The sequence below is a fragment of the Schistosoma mansoni genome, assembly GCF_000237925.1.
Source record: "Schistosoma mansoni, WGS project CABG00000000 data, supercontig 0160, strain Puerto Rico, whole genome shotgun sequence".
NCBI lineage: Eukaryota > Metazoa > Platyhelminthes > Trematoda > Strigeidida > Schistosomatidae > Schistosoma > Schistosoma mansoni.
Genome location: NW_017386051.1, coordinates 640320 through 660561, shown reverse-complemented (window position 1 = coordinate 660561; position 20242 = coordinate 640320). Strand labels below are relative to the sequence as shown.

At 35.0% G+C, this 20242-nt stretch overlaps 1 protein-coding gene across 1 annotated transcript in view; it reads left to right on the top strand.

Moving 5' to 3' along the window:
* The first annotated feature begins 6835 nt into the window (after nt 1–6835).
* Nucleotides 6836–20242, top strand: part of Smp_160060 (hypothetical protein) — a 96805-nt gene continuing 83398 nt past the window's right edge. Inside the window, exons 1-10 of the mRNA XM_018798020.1 lie at nt 6836–6979; nt 7012–7135; nt 7170–7219; nt 7254–7404; nt 9007–9296; nt 11684–11958; nt 13593–14022; nt 14509–14833; nt 16556–16804; nt 17860–18201. Coding sequence (XP_018646756.1) covers nt 6879–6979; nt 7012–7135; nt 7170–7219; nt 7254–7404; nt 9007–9296; nt 11684–11958; nt 13593–14022; nt 14509–14833; nt 16556–16804; nt 17860–18201 — 2337 coding nt within the window. The 5' untranslated portion in view covers nt 6836–6878. The remainder of the gene's footprint in view (nt 6980–7011; nt 7136–7169; nt 7220–7253; nt 7405–9006; nt 9297–11683; nt 11959–13592; nt 14023–14508; nt 14834–16555; nt 16805–17859; nt 18202–20242) is intronic.

Here is a 20242-nt window from a genome sequence, read left to right as displayed (position 1 = left end):
ACGTAGTGATGTAGGATTGCCAGCAGGTCGTTGTGCTCTCTCTGTATACTGTTTTGAAGATTTAGAGGATTTGACTACATTTACTGACCCTGAATTGGAAGTTTTCGCCTTCTCTTATACCATCGCGGCATCATGTATGTGGTCTAATAAACTCTGACCACCAGTTGAGGCCATCTGCAAAATAATGTTAGATCATTGCTCAATGTGCATGAAAATTCTGGTGAGAATCTTTTCATCTTCTAGATTCTTTAATCCATATGTAAAAATCAGACATATAAAGTGACCCGCTGTAACTTTGTTTATTTTAAATTGTTCCCGATTTATTTTCCAGCATAAGTGAGATAATCATCGGATTAGGATTTTAATATTTGAAAACACGGGTAGCGTACGTTGTATAACGAGGACTGGTCCCCGAAACTTTTGGATAATATCTGGACTGTGTCATTATAAGTCCCGATGATTATGTGGCTATGATAATTAGAAGTATTTGAATTATAGTATAAACTAGTAATCCCAGGAATAACGCAATGTAATCAAGAAGTATTAGATAAGCCCGAACGAATGTATTGTATTTGGAATTCAAAATTACAACAGTCATCAATACGAAGAAGTCATTGATTTATTTAAACATCACATCCGCCACAGCTCGAATTGGAGTGTAAGTGTCTGTAATCGATTGCTCGTCTTCTTCTTAAGTTCATCTTACATCTGTCCGACGGTGTATTGGATGTAGACTCTGTATTATCTAGAATGCACTCATTAGTATTAGAATTAACAACCGAAATTGGAACAGACTCACCTGGGTTCTGGAATTGTATACAATCAGCATGCCGGCTTTGTAGTGAAACCATTGATATTTAGAATTTGCATCATGGACTTTCCAACAATATCCTCCCCCACGAAATAATGTTGGGTCCTTACTTCGCAATGTTTTAGCCAATATGACGTTCCCAATTTGCATTATCTTCTCAAATCTTACGCATCGACTACTGCATGTGAGTATTTGGGAATAAACACTGATATATGATTTGAGGTATTCCATCATGTGACTTTGACTTGAATAAAAATCATGATACATATACTTTTTGTTATTCATATTAGAATATACAGATGGATATGCATTGATATATGTAATTAACACATGTGATTTAACTAGGCTTGATTTACCTGCGAAACAATCGAATAGAAATCATTCATCTGCCTCATATTCATTAGGATAATCTTGGACTTGATTTGGATTCTCTGTCTGTGCAAACTTCACTTCTGGGCAAACTGGTTCTCTGGTTGCTTCGGGAAATTTTGCTTTCCCATCTGATTCATCGTACCACTGACTAGGGATTCTACTCGAAACACATTGTTCGTGAGAATATGCAACATCTGATACGAGAACATCGGAAATGTGACTAGAGTTCGACTCATTAGGAACATATTTGTCACATTCATTAGGAATATCATTAGAGATAAATTGATTGTGAGGACCACTGACACTTGACATGATATCAGAATTCGATTTCTCTGAAATATTTTCCTCAGATTGAATAAGAGTTTCATTAGAGAATAATGGATCATCAGGGAATTCTGCATCTACCAAAACTGAATCTGGCTTTTGATCATGATTTGACTCATTCAACATTTTGTTCTCAGAGTTGTAAGAAATTCCATCAGAAGTATGTGAATTATCACGACAAACCATATTTGGTACAATAACATGAGAAATCCGATAAGTTTGTTGACTAAAAATTTTTGTCTCACAATGATTCTGGGTTTCATTCAACTCTGGACTGTTATATGACGTTATACTACTTCTAGATAAAGATAACTGATCATTAGAAGCATCCATCTTAGCATTACTTTCAGCGAAATGAACCGTGGTATTACAAACTGACTGAATGTGTCCAGTTATACCACATTTAAAGCATTTAGAATTACGAAATATACATGAATTACATGGGTGAAACTTGCCGCAGAACAAGCATTTACTAAACTCGTGCTCATCATCATGGACTGTTTCACAGCTCAATGAAGTATTATCTGAATAACTTTGATTACGCATCGAACTGCGACGACTTATTAAAGTGGAATTCCTGAAGTTCTGGAGAGTCATTTTATCGGATTTTTCTCTCTTACCGCATCCGGAATTTGTATACTTTATATGATCCAACAGTAGTTGCTTGAGAGTTGCATAGGGGAGTGAAATCGGTTTGTCTGGAAGTGCCAAAATCTTTATAAGGCTGTATGCTTCTTTCCCGATGAATGTAAGGAAATGGGCCACAATATTAAAATCCTCATCGTCTTCCTTGGTCATAGCCCAGATTTCGAACCTCTCCATGTACTCCTCAAAAGCATTAAAACCTGAATTTATATCCAACCGTTCCATTACAGGCTCAATCGCGACGCCAATATGATAATTAGAAGTATTTGAATTGTAGTATAAACTAGTAATCCCCGGAATAACGCAATGTAATCAAGAAGTATTAGATGAGCCCGAACGAATGTATTGTATTTGGAATTCAAAATTACAACAGTCATCAGTACGAAGAAGTCATTGGTTTATTTAAACATCACAGGCCCATCAACTGACGATCAATTAGTTTAAAGGGGTTACCTTTGTGGTTATGAGTGGCATTCGTACGAACTATTGATTCATTTGTACTTGATTACCAGTTGGTTACGAATTCCAAATACAATACTTTCATTTGAGCACATGTAGTTCTGCCTGCTTCAAATCACACTATCTCGGGAATCCTAAGTTGTTACACTATTTGAATACTTCTAATTATCAGATTTTATTCGCACCTCAGATGAATATTATAACCACTAGCTGTTACTGATAGTAGTATAACTCCTTAATTGTCTATGATATCGACATAGAACGTTATCGGTGTTTTGTAATTTTGAAGATAGAGTTTCAGTTTGCAAGTGTTTTACTTGACTTCCTGAGCTGGTGATACACGCAAATATTGGTTTCGCTTAACCAACTATCAAACAGACAATATTATATCATATGTAGGGAATGAGCGGCAAGTAAGTTCATCCAAACGATTTATATGACAATCATGGCACTGAATTCGCTGGCCTTGTCGAGTGTGATGAGTATATTGGCTGTGTCTGCTTTGGAATGTTACATTGAATTCTATCAGACACGACAAGTTTGTGAGTAGTTCTGTTGGATGCTAAAAATTTAGTGATTATTCGACCCGGTGTCCGCTAGTTTCTATTTTGGAAATGTTGACGAAGAGTTCTTCTTGTCTGTTAGACTGAGGATAGCCGGGTTAAGAGCGTGAGTTACCCCATCCATATCACAAAACTTTTGAATTATGTTAGAAGCAAGTTGAGTCCTACTGTATGTCGCTCAGGTCTCTGGAACCTCGAAACAGCTAAACAAGTAAGAAGACTTTTTAATCGTCTCTTCGATTGTGCAGTTCGCCATGATGTTGCAATGATCTACTTTCAGGACGAGAACCTGATTGGTATAATGGAAACAATTATTATTATAACCAATTGTACCAGTCATTGTTTTACTGTAAATGTTTGTTTAAGTGTGCAAAACATACACATTCTTCCCTTTTCTGTGACCTTGAGCAAACTCGTGTACGCTCAGTAGTTCCGCTTGTAAACTTTGGGACGATCTCGGTATTCTTTCGATACCACGAGATTATCAACAAATATATCTTATTACAACCGTCAACTGCCTTCTGGATTTTGGCCTGTGGAAGGATCCAACCTAATACTATGCACGTAAACTTCCTGTAGTGGTGATCGTAGTCAGTGGCGACTCGACGCCAACTATGAAATACCTTGAAACATTTTCCTGTGGACTAGACCAGAAAAGTATTCATGAAGCCTTCACAAGGTCTCTCAGGCTTGGTTCACTACCGCGGTTCATATTTCAAAGGGTTTTAATGGCTTGCAGGCAAGACGAATAGTTACGATGAAACAAACCCTTGCATATGATGATGGAGAGCAGATCTTTGCACTCATCAACCGCCGAAAATTGTAAATAGGCTTCTGACAAATCCAACTTTGCCAAAAACGTACCTTGGTTTAGACTGAAAAAAGATTTTCATGTAAGGGTAAGGGAATCTGATGATCTTTTGGAGCTTTATTTAGTCATTCTGGGTAATTAGTACATAGGTGAACGATACTGTTGGTTTTCTTAACTACCATTATTGTCTCAGACCAGTCTGAAGAGCTCAGTGGTTCATTAACACTCAGCTTTAGAAACCATTTAAGTTCATTTTCTGACTAGATGGAATCTCTTCGTCCTCTTTGAATCCTCTGAAAGGTTCATCGTAATTTCTGAGAGCTGTCTGTGATAATCTGAAGTATTTGAATTACAGTATAAATTAGTAATCCCAGAAATAGCGTAATTAAATCAAGAGGTATTAGATGAGCACAAACGAATGTACTGTATTTGGAATTCAAAGTCAAAACAGTTATCAATACAGTGGAATCATTGTTTCATATAAACATCATATCCGACACAGCTTAAAGTGAGGTGTAAGTGCCTGGAGATAAATCTGTAGCTGTAAGTAATTCCCCAAAATCAATAGCTCTTTAAGTGTTCGACATTGGATGCTGACCATATTGTTTTAAGTGGACTTGTTTAACTGAAGGCGTTCGGTCATGCATCCGCCCCAGATCACGTTACAACTCAGCGTGGGAAACAGCTCCTACGTTCACTAGCCAGATTAGAGCAAATGCTTCTCGATATATTGATAACGGATCAAATATATCTTTCCAATCTCTTCGCATCTGACTTCTGATTTTAACCGATTGGGGGACGATTCGAATATAGGTGTTACTGGTTAATAGTTGTAAAACTACTATAACGGTCGTATCATCAAATCCATTGTGATGACAAATGGCATTTGATTTGACATTAGAATTTGATTTTCCTGGAATATTTTCCTCAAAATTATTAGGAATTTCATCGAAGAATAATGGATCATTATATACATTAGCATCTACCGAAACTGCATCAGGAATTCGATCATGATTCGATTCACTCAACATATTTTCCTCATGTTTGTAAGAAATTCCTTCGAAAATATGTGTTACATTATGACAAACCATATCTGGTACGAGAAATCTGATAGGCTGGTTGATTAGAAACTTTTTTTCACAATCATTCTGGGTTTCATCCAACCTTGGACTACTATGTGACTCTGAACAGCTTCTAGAAGTCTTGGATTGGAAGGGTTCTATAGTTAGTCCTATATTTAAATATGGAAGGAGACAGATCGTGTCTAACTAATGACCTGACACTATAAGTTTCCTGAAGAATTTTCCCGGCCAAGTTGCTAAGTCATATTGAATCATCAAATCTGCTAACTCTCGAGCAACACGAAGTAAACCTTTGTGTTCAACAGACTTAACAACTGGAATGGGAGATTGAATGGCACCTCATGATAATAGTTTGCCTCTTTTTGTGATAGTCAAAGGTTTCAACAGAGCATTTGATAAGGTTTCTCAACCGTGTCATATACAGGGGCTCCCGATCATTGGAGTAACAGTTGCTGTAAAGTATTGGATAAGAGACTTTCTCTGTGGCTGAGGACGGGGGAAGAGGGTAGATTGGACACTATCTGAATGAAAGCCGATCAAAAGTAGTATCCCCCAGAACACCATCTTAAATCCCTTTTCTTTTCTCTAAGTCAATGAATTACTACGATTGTATGAGTCATCGACATTATTATTTTTAAATGATGTTAAAAACTGGAAAACAATAAATAGTGAGGCTGATCATCTCCAAGCTGACCAAGATGGATTAATTAGATGGTCCTAAAAATGGGGCTTATAAACCAGTTCTAGAAAACGTATGCTAATGCACAAAAGAAACGACAATAGTTACTACCATACAGTCAATGATACATAGCTTCAGTGCGTGCAGGAACATGGAAACTTGGGGGCAATAATAATTCGTGACTTTAAAACGACTGCGCACTGAAACGCAACGGCCACCAAAGGTTTTCGAGCGTTATAGTCACTTCACCGAATATTCAGATATTTTTGCGAGACGTTTCCGATTTATATCCCCCCCTATTTAAGACCAAAATGAGAGTACCGTGTTCACGTATCCGGGCCATATCTTACTGAAGATACTAATACTCTCATCATGTAGGGGTGAAGGGTCTTACCAAACCCCCTTAAAAAGAACGAATAAAATTCCTGAAACTCTTCTCCTTATTGTATCGTAGAACGCAAGTTGACTTCATATAGGCATTCCATATATTTAATAACGAGGCCATAACAAGATGGTTCAAAACGGCGACCTCATTAACTCAGAGTGAGGTTCCATTTTTTCTTATCGAGTAGTCAGTAACTAGAACACCTTACCTGAGCAAGTTGTATCAGACCCATCAGTGAAAACTTTTAAGGAAAAGCCAAATCTCCGTTGAAAAACAAGCTGCAAGAACTAACACAGGTTTACTGACTGAAAACTGTTGAAATTCAAATGATAGTGAAAATGGTTTGCCTAGATAAACCAGATTCCTGATCAGGTTATGTTTATCCTTACCAATGGATGTCAAAAAATGAGTTTAGACTTTACCACCTTTATTTTACATTGTACGTTGGATTCTTTATTAATTACTTCTGTAGTTTAGACATTCTTCGCCGTTACACGAAATAACTTAACTGAGACCAGGCTATGACCTTGATGAAGTTTTAATAGATCAGTTTTGTGGATCAGAAATATTGGGGAGCCGGAAACTGACTTATCCTAGAGGATGGTGCAAAACTATTAACTTGGTGTTTGAAATCGTGCCTTCGGAATTACAAGGGCGAACTACAGGACTACCTTATTCATTTCAGCCAATCAAAATAGGAAGGGGGGAAGAGCGGCGAGTTTGGTTGTCTTTGACTTGTGGTTGATTATGTCGTGGGAGTGTTTCGATTGTGTGAAGGATATAATTTGTACTCAATGGGCGTTAGTTGCTTTAGTAATTCTGTTGTTCGCAGTTTACGTGACCCCAAAGTAATTCTAATCAACTCTCACATTTGTTTCAGAGTTTTAGTATTTGTTCTATCATCATTTCTTAGTAAATTTATTCCATGTATCCTTACCGTTCAAAGGTTTGGATTTATTTGGGCGCGTGGAGTTACTATCACTTTTATAAATGGAGAATGCATGGTAAATATCACTCATTAAGATAGTAACCATTTAGTATGTGGATTCTATATATCTTAGCAGTAGTTTATGGAATCCTAAAGCTAAGTAAGTTTCACATTGAAATACCCTTATTTAAAAGGACTTTGTTATCTGCTTGGATAACTGGTGTTGAATTTCACGCGACTGACACTGGTCTGTATGCTATTATCAAAGTAATGCAGCGCAAAGGTGACGGCATTAGAACCCACCTGAATAAAGGCTTTATGTCATGGAAAATAAGACTGATTTCGGTAGGTCATGTTTAGATTTCTCATAATCGAAGGCTTTTGAGTCTTCTATGGGTAATACTGCATTTTTCCAAATATTTTGAAAAATATATTTTTGAATTACTCATCATTTGACACCATCTAGCAAAATAGATGCTTAAACGTTTATTGTTGTCACCGTAAAACAGTCAGGTGATCTAACTGTTTCCATCTACACTATTTTTAGGAAGTGAGATTGGGAGGTGTTTTTTAATTTTTTTTATTTCCCCGGTGTTTTTATATCTTTTAAAGTTAGCTAGCTTCAAATGGAATTCCTGTAACGTGTTACTAATTTCGTTCATACTAGCTCATCAATGATTGGTCCCACTGTATACGTTCTATGAAGGTAAAAGATGAACATCGGTTGTGAGTATTCAATTAAGATGATTGGGGCAAGTGTTACTTCTGTTCGACCATTAACTACCATTGTACATTTTACTACTGACCGTATGATGGGTTGGAAAAGATCACAGAAACCGTGTCAAGATATAATATCTGTTCGTGAAGCTAGAATCTGTTGGTTTGAACCTTGTTAAATAGATTCAGACTGGTTACTTCCTTGTAGTATGATATCTATCATTAATGATCGAGTAATTTAGGTGATAATGGCATAACTAAACCAAAGTGGGTGAGGATTAAGTGCTAGGTCTGTTATAGCCTGACAGTAACTTGAGAAAGGCGCAACACAACCAAAGTTTATACATTACAGAAGCGCTCACAAGCAGGAGAATACAATAATTTAAGTATTTCGTAATTAAAGAATTAAAATATAAGTAATAACTTCAGGTAAGACAGTTCTGTAGGTTCGAGCTTTCTAATACTCATCCCACCATGACATAAAAATGTGGCAAGCGCCTGATAATACGTTTTAATCACAAAACATTCTTGATTATGGTCTGAACCACATCATACACTTTCAGATACAATATACACATGGAGCACGTATTTCTTTTAAATTAAATTACCTTATGTGATTGCGTAAAAGTCAGACAAGATTTACTTATTTTTTAAAAGATAAGATACGTACTACTCCCCCCTGTTTCTTTTTGGTTTTTGCATAAGTTTTTATAGCCTCTCGTGTGATTGGTCGCGAGGCAATCGTCAACAGTTATTGGTTACCTTTTTTAACTTTATTTATTTATTATTTACTTGAACATATAAATATTGGTACAAAAGGACACTGAATGCCTATGCGCCACACAAGTCATTTGATTCGTGTGTGGGCCATGATACTGCCCGGGTGCCCAAACTTGATAACTTGTGACCATAAAATAATGATACTACGTAGACATTTTGTAAATGCTAGCGTGGGGAAAATTTTAGATAAATTTTGCCTTGTTTCTAAGAAGTAATTTCCATCATTGTATGGTGTATGTCGCGTTATTAAAGTGTCATGTACTTCAACATGGATGGAGTCGTGTGTACTCTGGTTTCTACGATTATGAATCAATAGTTTATGAGTGCATGTATCTGATTATCGAAAATGTTACTAAATGTGTTATAAACAAGAATGATCAGTTTTCAAAGAAAAGTAGTTAAACGTTTGGGTTCTGATACCTTTCCAAATATTTTCTTTTTCTTTTGCAGTTCATTTCAATTGATATATCATCCATACAAATAGTAGTATTATCAACCAAATTTCTGGATGATGCTTTATATTCGAATTATAAAAAGGCTGAGGATGGTGCTCTTAATAATACTAACAGTAATAGTTCTGTCTGTCATCATTGCTTAATTCATATCAATGATTTAAGTGATGTTTACCCACCTATTCAATTTAATCGTCAAACAAGTTTCCGTTTGAATAAAACTAGTAAATTGGCCTTAACTCTACGAATGACAAAGTTAACAATGTTATTTCATATCAGTATGAGACAGTATGTTTTTATTTGTGTAGTAATGATATTATTATTATTGTTATTACTACACAATAAGTTAATTTATTCCACAGTCAACCAATTTTTATCATCGTAAAGCCTGGCGAAATTGTGCATTGACCCAATTCGCCATACCTTTGTTGGCATGTAGAAGAAGTCAAAGACAGAAGACGAGGGTCGATAGTGGAAATAAAAAAACATTGGGTAATGGAGGCTGGGTTTAACTGTGTACGAGCTGATCTGTAGCGCTGTTAAAAGTATGAGGTCGGTTGTTACTCTGTTTACATACACCGTGTAAAGATACTATTTCCTGAGGTATCTAAGCAAGAACACGGGTTATTAGTGGTCTGGATGAATTGAGAGTGTGAGCACAGTGCTCAAGGGATAACTGCTTTATACCGGTCACATATAGTCTTTATGTGAGTAGTGTTAGATGTATTAGCGTCGTACTTTTAAGGCCTTACCGTCGGCTACTCAAATCAGTGATAAAAGGTTACGTGTGCTATTTCTAGGCCAACCTCTTCTAAACCCATCCTTATTTTGGGTAAAGGCTGGGGATGCTACTTGCTTGTTTAAGGGAAACACCTTAGTGCTGTCACATCCCAGTACAATTTTACTCGTGGATCATGAGTCTGCTGGTTTCAGTGTTATCTTTCCCCAATTGACCTATCTGACATGATGGGACCTCAAGGAATGAATGTCTCAACCAATATAGCTCTATTAAATCATCACGTTACTCGAGCCCGACCACTGGATACAGGTAGCAGCTCTGATCGAGTTTATCCAGGGATTTATTGGATGGGACCATTTTTCCATGTATTCTAGCTTTATTAAGTCGACCCACGTCTCTTACCATTAAGAGAACGATCCGAGCTGAATGTATGATATAGTTAACAGATACTTATACCATATAGTCTACATATGTCGATACTACTCAGTCTAACACCCAGCAACTTCAAGGAGTGATACTGTGTGTTTGTTTCAATGCTCCTTAATCTTATTCAGATGTACTTTTGTGTCAGCTAACATTAGACACTGAACTAGGCTTTCATAACTGTTTGCTTTAACTACTCCCATAAAGACCTAATGTATCCAATTAGTATCTTACGCCTGACCTTACGATACATCGATGAATAATCAAAAACCTCAAAGAAAGTCTGTCGTTCTATGATTTTAAGTGCGAAATTATTGGACCTTAAAGCTAAGGCATCCGGCATAAAAGTAATTCCAATTCGTTAACTGACCAGGTTCAGTTGGGAGGTAGTGTTTATAATTTTACCCATCTTAGTTATTTTACTCAACGGATTGATCACTTCATCTTCGGTTCTCGCTCCCGATTTGGGCGTTCTACCTTACTTCAAACTTCAACCTTATCCGATAATAGTTTAAAACGTTGATGCTTAATCGAAGCTCACCTTATCAACCATAATATTGTCTAATAAGATCGAATTAAGTCATTTCTCGGCTTTGTGATTTACAACTGTAGTCAGCTAGATAAAACTTTTCCTTTGTCTAGATTTCATCCATGTTGGGATCTAGTTAGGAACGTTTGCAATTGTGAATGAAATTAATGATAAATAATAAAACTCTAACTTCATTGAATATAACCTCTGACTTATTCGGTTGAGTTATGTGGGTTCTATCGTACTATGGACTATCAATTTTCTCTAATCGCAGGATACTCCGTACTACTAAGAGCTTATTCTTCAAAGATTACCTGGCCATGGTCGTTTGTTAATTGTCGGACCCTACGTTTTTTTATGTGATTGCGTAACACCTCGGGTGAATACTATGACTATTGAAGTGTCTAGCATGATGATTTCATGACAAACTTGAGGGATAGGATTTAATTTAAATTCAATACTAAACAATCGAACACCATTTTAATGTCCTTCTTATTCGTTACATTTATTTTTTCACGTTGTGTAAATCTTAAGGTTTACTGTAGAGCATAATATTGCTAAATTTTGTCTTTATCATGGGCTGAGCTTATTTAGATTACAATTGAAATATAGGAAGCATTGGGGATTTATTTCGTTCTTGTATGGGGCTTTTAGCAAAATCCATCCGTCACTGCACCGGAGATCGAACACATGACTTTCGCGTCTCAGCAACTGCTTGAATCCAGTGATCTTTGTTTTGGTCCCTGGGTGGGATCTCAGATGTCCGCTACTGTAGAGTCCCATATTAGGACGCACCAGTCGTCCAGTACTTTCTACTTTTTCGCTAGTTGTCTAACTAAAATCAGTCTGTGATATAAACCATGAAAATTTAACAAAATTTATTTAGAATGTTGAAAATTGGCTAAGCATTTTTAATACTACACCATTTCTTATTATTCTCTTGTCTAATTTAACATCCATGTTTTTTTTATACGGATGTATAAGGGCTCATGTAAATCTACATCTATCCCATATTTGTGGAAAGTTACTATGTATACCTGTGTTCATGGAAACTTGGTTAAGTAATGATTTATTCGTTAAAAATTGGAATGTTATATTTGAAAACGCTTACATATTGGGTCATCTTCGTTTACAATTGTCCACTAATATTTCATTGGAATGTCGAAATTTCAATAATGCAACACTATCATCATTAAATGGTTGGTTTGTAAAATCGGTCGACTTAAAATTGTGTGGACTACGTATTGCAATTTTGGAAGGTAAGTTAATAAAAATCCTTTTTCTAAGACCTGACTATGAGGTCAAGTTTGAGGTATTCTCTAAATGTTCGTGACAAAGGCTTTATTCAATCAAGACCATCAGAAAACAGCAAATATGTATGAATGATAAGATATTGCTAGGACTGAGATAATATTTTTGTGGGGTTGCAATTAAGATGTAGAGTTTAGGATTTAATGTACATATAGAATAACCGTAAAATCTAATCTTGAATCCTAAACACACATGTGCAAATAATATTGCTTTTAGTTTGATCTTCATCAGGATTTACTCTAATACACATTAATACTTAGATGTATAAAAATTGTTAAATCAAACAAGGAAAAAGTGAGTTGAAGGCAACTCATAACTTCGTTTCATCGTACGTTATTGACAGTGGTTCTGTGTCAAATAAAACTGAGTAATTTCGACTGATCTATCGTGTATACATTCTCAGTTTCCTTACAGGGTTCAACTTAGTCTCTCACATGTGTACTGAATAAATATGTAACATCCCTATCCATTCTTTGGTCTGATAAGAGTTAATAGGAAAGTTTGCTAAATTTCCATACCCTTCTGTACGTTTGTTTTTGTTCACCCGCCCTTCATGTCTATTATTCACCATCGATGTATATATTTGTATTAGTCGTTTACACACTTATTGTGTGATTTTAATGGTCCTTATTTGGATGTCTTTTTTCACAATTTCTGACTTACGGTGGTAAATCGTAGATCGGAGTTGTCAATGTCCTCGTTTGCATTCTAGAATACTTATCGTCTTACTATCAGTTTATACTCGCTACTTATGTTCGGTTATCTAATCCTTCTTCATTGTAAACATAAAGTTGCGAATTGTCCTGATTGGTTCGATATCTTTCATTTATATGTATAAACTATACCATTAGACCTTGGGGCTGTAATACTAATAGTTGGCGTTCTCTACAAAACCTGAAGGTTCTGGGTTCAATCCCTGTTGTGGTAATGTGTGCACACTTCCGATGAGCACTATATGTTAGTGGTTCAAAATATCATAAACATCCAGAAAAGGCTGAAAATGTTTTATCCAATCAGCGTTGGATAAAAGTTTCTCAGAAACGTCTGGAAACAATGACGGATTATGTGTCACGTTTTGACCGAACAACTTATTTTTTTACTACGTTCAGTATGTTATCAGGAGTTTCCCGGAGATGAAGGCCACCTGAAGATCTGTAAATAAACTCGGTTTCCTGCTCATAGATTAATTTTTGAGCGAAGCTTTCACTCATAATTGACGCTTTTTTTCTAGTTTTTTTTAGTTTGACTGTAAAAGTAGTCTGGGGATAGTAGGAACGAGCTGGGAGATGATCAGTAACAAATGTCCACGTAAATTATTTCACACTGTACTAGAACAAAGTAACTATTCAATGCTTTATAGTTCTTAATAGTACCTCAAGGTGATATTAACCGGTTGCAAATAAAACCTACATATACCTATTATTGAAATATATCCGAGTAAAAAGCTCCCGACTAAGATAATGATTCAAAATAATATTGTTCGCCTATATGTACTGCTTTTGTTTACAAATAAGATGGAGAATTTTAATTAAAATATTACATGTTTATATTTCAACTTGTTTTCTATTATTACATTCTATAGAGCTTATGGATTTGTTGAGTTGGAAACTTTATATCAATCAAACATGTATCTTAACCACACAAACATCATCGTTTGAATCAACATGTTCTCATTGTCATCAATCTACCATTCATCATCAAGAGGATACTTTACAAATGCTGGAGCATTCATCATTTCCTTTTAAAAATAATAAATCTTGTTATTTAAAACAAACATCAGGGAATATTATATCTCATAATTCATTAAAACCAAATTTTCAATGTGTTCAAGAATGTTTGAATTCTATTAAATTATGTATTTCATTTGTACCGATGCAATTGTTCAATTTCAATCATAATCATCATTTTGAACAGACACAACTACAATTCTCCTCCTCATCATCATCATTACCAAGTTCAGTTGTACCTGAGATGGGATTCTATTTTGAAATCATTAGATATTCATTTGAAAGGTGAAATATATGTTTGTATGTGTGTCAATGTTTCGTTGGTTTTGCTTTTTTTCACCACTAGTTTCATCTAATTTACTGAAGCGTGCATTCACGCAAGTGGATTTGAGCTAAATGTGTTAGGTAGACGCTAATAATAATAATAATGCTGCGTTATTTATTGAAAAAAATTGTCGTTTAACAGTTAAGTCGTCCGACTTTCGGCCGCCGAGTTCTAGGTTCAAACTCCGCCCCACCTACTTCGGCTTGGACAACTGGGTAGTACTATTAACTGTCACATTTTATGTGTGGCTCATACCCAGGTACCGAAATTTGTACCAGGTAATGGATCGGTAATATATCAATAAAGCTAATTACGTGTGTGCTTCGACCCATGACTTAAGTTGTTATGAAAGTCAATTCCACTATGCAATTACTAGTAGAACAATCTCAACCTCGTTCACATCTGTTTAATTTTACCCCCCTTTCTTCGCTTTTCTCTTGAAACAGAAGTCTCCAATTCTATTTCACTTCGTCTCATTTATCTATGGAATTCAATGTGCCTAATTCTATAAAATGTAGTGAAAATGATGAAACTCTTCAAACGACGTCTGATTTCTACACATCATTACATTCATTATCCTTACCAATATCACAAATAATCCCATCAAATCTGTTGAATGATAATGTTGACAGTAAAATTCTATTTAGTCATTTTATTCTATTAAATTTTCGATTTTGTTTGAATGATTTACGCTTATTAAATGGTTGGAATTCTCAGGCTCAGCATTGTTTATTAGATGCCAGGATATATTTAATAGAAGCAACCGAACAAGTAAGTCCTATTATTATTATTAGTATTATTATTATTTTACATCATGGATCGTTCTTGGTCAGATAGTCATTAAAATCAGAAAACACTGAATAGCTGTCCCCTAACATAGGATTCTTCATTAGTGATGATCTATGACCCCATTGATTATTGAACCCAGAACCTTCAGTTCTTGCAATGATTGCTTAACCTTTAGTCGTCTGAGTCAACATCCAATAGTTTTAAATGGTTGTCTGACTAAGGTCAACTCGTAATGTAAACCACAAAATTTGACGATTCTGGCAACTTTCTCATACTTGTAGTGTGTATGTGATCACGATTACCTAATCACAAGAGTCCCCATGAGAAGCTGCAATTATTGGCATTTAACCATGTCAGATGTAAGGAAGTGACTTACCAATGACAAAATATATGTTTTCACAAATGTCGCGCTTTAGCACGGTTATGCACTAGGGATAAGTCCTGTATTAGGGCAAAGGAGTTATTGTTGTCTTCTTTACAATGACCTGTCTATAATTTACCTTTCTATGAAATGATTGCTTTATGGTTGCAACACTCAACATCAAATTACTAAGTCATAGGTTTAAAGTCATTCTCTACCTATTTCAATTTGAGCAACCGACCAAATTCTCTAGTCCTCTTCATACCGTTTGTGCATTTTTATGATCTTCACCAGCCAATAATACCAATGATTTCTAACAGAGACCGGACGTACTAACCTTCTGGTATGTTTTCTTTTTTGATGATTCAAGTCACTTGATAGTATCCATCAATCTGAAGACCGTAAAACGCTAATATAAATAGGAAATCGTGGCATGTACATAACTAGGTAGTGTGTGGTACATATCTGGATAGCAGATAAGTAATTCATTAACAGTAATTTACGAACGGCAAAACGTATATCAACAGGTAATAAGCTAAATGAAACTCTACAATTAGGGTAGTATTAAAAAATTATTTCAAGACAAATATTTCATTAATACGTAATAAAATCATGCGTAATAATCCAACGTCGAATAGTCTGCAAAGTTTTCAACTCTTACATTGATTGTAGTGGAACGAGTATTGTATAATTGCTAAATAACTGGACTATGACCTCTCTGTATTTCATTTGATCCACGTATGTACTATTATTCTTAGTTTATTACTAACCAATTATGTACAGCTTACCCGGTTCACAGTCATTTCTGACTTTTATGTGTATAATTATTATTTTCTATTTTTATAGTATGATATTGTCCAGTATGATTGTATCATAAACTCACGTGCGTTTTAAATATAATAATAGGAGGAGCTAGGCTCAATGCGTCTCTTTGGATTCGAAGCTGGATCAATAGGTGTGTAGATTACGTTAACTCAAAGTTAATTGTACTAGTCAGAACAGATCATTACTGAAGTTTATAAATGCTAATCTAAAGACTGAATAGCGTGCTCGGAGGTAGAAATTTATGATTGAAGCACTGGCCACCTATTATAGATAAACGTCTCGGGGACATAAAACGACTTATATGCTCATATCTAACAAGGGTCAGTTAGTGTACATTTAAGATGGAGGAGTGATACTCTAACCTCCATAGGCTACCCACGCGGAAGAACTTACGATCCACTAATTGGAAGCTATGTGTTTTAGACAGTAGTTGGATGTAATCACATTATTATATACGTATATGATTCTCAGTTATATAACAAATACTTTTTTTCTTATTTGTTTCTTTTGTTTCATAGCTCGAATCATCTATATGTAATATTTATTTGAATATTTTACATTCATCTATCTTTTATATACATGATAATATCATTGAAATGAATTTTTATAAAAAATTATCATCTATCTGTTATTTAATTGGAATATGGTGTAAAACATTATATGATAATAGTAATTGTATTAATAATCAATCCATTATGCCTATAACCAATATTGAATTATTTAATTGTCCAAAGAAGAATATCAATTCAAAACAGTTTAATTTAATGGTAAGTATATATTTGATGACGATGATGATGATGATGATGATGGTGATTAACATATTTCGATTGTTAAAACGGTAAATAGAATGCTGACCGTCTGCCAGGGAAATCCTACTCACTGCCTTGTTGTGATGGGGGTGTTGTTTACGAAATTGAGAGGACGAAAAACGAATGTCCGGCGCCTTAACCGGGTTGGTGGACACGGTGCATCCACTTAGGGGAGTTGGAAAACCCTGATTCCAAACCAATGGTGCACATGGGTTCCAGTACCTCAAGGGAACAAATGGCGTATGAACCAATCGTTGGTTACCGGCTACCATGGGACTGCATCTCCTTACGATGCTCCAATGCCTTGTGGATCAGATCTTTAGGTGAAAGGCTCCGGGTGTGGTCCCCTAAGAAAACCACTTGCTTCGGTCTGGGCACCCGGGTAGTATCCAAGCCCTCATACATATCAAATAAGATTTGTGTGGCGCATATGTATATGGTGCCCTTTTGTACCGATATTTATGTTTAAATAAATCAATAAATAAAATAATTGTCTACAAAAGGCCGAATTATTATTATTATTCCATAAAAACAATAGATATTAAAAGGCCGAACAGCTGGAACAGTTCTATGCTAAATTGTTAGTTACACTGGTTATGGAAAGTTTCCTTATTGTTGTGTTTGTGCCCTTTTTTTATAACCTTGATGTAGCGCTAATTAATGTAACTGTTAATAAATTGTTTTAACATTTCACTGGTTGGTTGAAAATAGGATTAGTCAACGTAATCCGGTTTGGGCATCCGGAGAGTATCCCGGCCCTCATACAAATCGAATGACTTGTGTGACGCATATATATTTGGTGCCTCCTTGTAAGGTTGTTTCTGTGTTTAAATAAATAAATAATAATAATCCGATTTGAGATTAATCATAGATAGTATGCTAAATAGCCAGAAAGCTATCCAGCTAATATATATATATATAATGATCTGCACAGTATTGTCTTTCTCTTTTTTGTCTCTTTGTTTTATTTTTCATAATAATATTTTTGTTTCAATACTCTAAATTGTTTTTAGACGCAAGAAAGCTTGTCTAGACGAAAATTCTTTAGATTCATTGAGTATCTTGGATTGAATACACGTCAGTTAAATGTGCGTATTTACTTTGGTAATGTTGGTGGTTCTCGTACTTCAGTACGTAACAATAACATCAATACCAGTTGTACTAGTATTACTCGTCATAATGAAGAATTCGGAGCATCTGACAGTACTGTTAGTGATGATAATTCTGGCGGTGGTGTTATTATTACACATTGTAAATCAGTGAATTGTACTGATGATTTTAATACAGAACAACAATATCCTGATCATATTCAAATTGGAATGATGGAAAGATTGAAAAGTAGAAAAATCCCACAAGTGAGTATATTTTACCATAACCTTTCATCTAATTTCTGTTCGAATATATACATAAGTCTATGGAGCCAATATTAAAAAAGACAAAAGTTTCAAGAGGTTGATGTTTATTTTTTGTGATCTTATTTTTGAAGTTGTTAGAACTGTAAGTGTTGATTAAGTTTCCTCGTCAGATTCTTTAAAAACAAATAACTTTTCATAGCACGAGAGACTTGTCAGTCATAATCAAAGTAAAATCTAGGATAAATGAGTCCCGGCTCAAAGTTGCTCTGCACTCCGGTTCCTACCAGTAAAAGAAATTATTATGATGGGAAATAATCGAAAGTTTTAGAGAAATTTAAAAATGAGAGATTCAGTTTATAAGGTATAAATGCTATCGATCAGTGAATAGTCAATGATGATACTTAACCACAGCTTTAGAATATGGGGAAGGGACTGAATTACGATACTGTGATTGATTTTATGTCATTTTACCCAACATTTCCAATAATTAATTACTAGTGTTAGACGGGCTTTGACCAAAAAGTTTATACCCTCTAATATAACTCACAGATTAACATTCTGTATCAACTCATGGATTGATTTTGTGTTTTGTTACATTCACTCTTAGTTTTTTTTGAAACTTATCCTTATGTTAGCTAATATTACTCGTTATTGTTAGGCAGTATGAGTTAATCGTTTATATGTCTTCAGAAAGCATCGGTATTCGCTTAATTCATGGTTGACCTTCTACATTGTTTTATTGATTTTCTGCTAGTTTTTTTATCAACTGTTTCTCATGTATCCTATTTTCACACATAACCATGAGCGTCGTAAAACTGTACTTTACAATGAATGTTTGAACCATTTGCCAAATCAAACAGTACTCTTTAAAAAACAAAATGGCAAAATCCTGTAACTTATTCACTTAGCTTTATCTAGCTCGATTACAGAAATCTACACAATCCACTCTTCAGAAATATTTTATAATCAAATTGAAATGCTGTATGATTATGTAGATGTAAATATGGGACTGATATTAAACCTTTTGCTTTAATGAACAGTCCATTATGCAACAGACAGGATTTGAGTGGCTCGGTTGGTCTTAGTGATAATTTTTCAGTTTCTTAAGCTATTTTAATAACACCAGGCTAAATCTCCATGACATCTTGAACACGAGAGAGAAGATCCGAAGTATGAAAAGAATGCTTTACTCCGAGTTTGGATTATGTACATAAAATCGAGGATATTTATAGTATTTCAGATGGCATTAGGCTTCCGTAAGTTTCTGGAACCATGCTAAATATAGTTGCAAGATAATAAATATCCAACCACAAATGGGATACGTCACCTTCACTTTCCAGATGTTTCTGAGAAGCTTCTATTGAACGCTGATTGGATAAAGTGTTTTCGAGCGTTTTCAGGACACCTCTGGACTTTTTCGAGAAATTCTTTGGATCACTTCAACACCAAGTTTCCTATTTATGATTTTCACCAAAAACAGTTCTACTCTTTTAAAAATCCTTAGTTATGGTCGTCATGACACAGAAGAAATATGTTAAAATTTCAATTTTACAAACAAAGATTTATCTACTTTGAAGAAGATAAATCTACATTAAGTCACGAAACGTCAGAGATGCATTATTCCACTCACCGGGATCTAACAAAAAGATACTTATTATTAATTTTCTACCCAATGTTAATTTTGTTTGGAACTGTCAGGTCCAACTTTGGCATTGATACCTAAAAAGATGATACTGGTCATTTGTTAAAACTATGATCTCGTAATCTCTAATTGTTAATAGAGTGATAGTATTAGTTTTGGAGATTTTGAAGAAAATCGTATTGTTGACATCAAACAACTGTTCATTGGTAGTCGTCTATCAATAACAGTCTGACTGAAGTTGAACTATTCACTTCCTGGTAGATTTGATTAGGTTTTAATCATAGAACTAATGAGAAACTAACTAATTACAATATGCCAAATTCGAATATTATTAAAAACAATAATGATCCAGCAGTATTATTACTAATAGCTTTATTCAATATTATATTTTTGGTACAA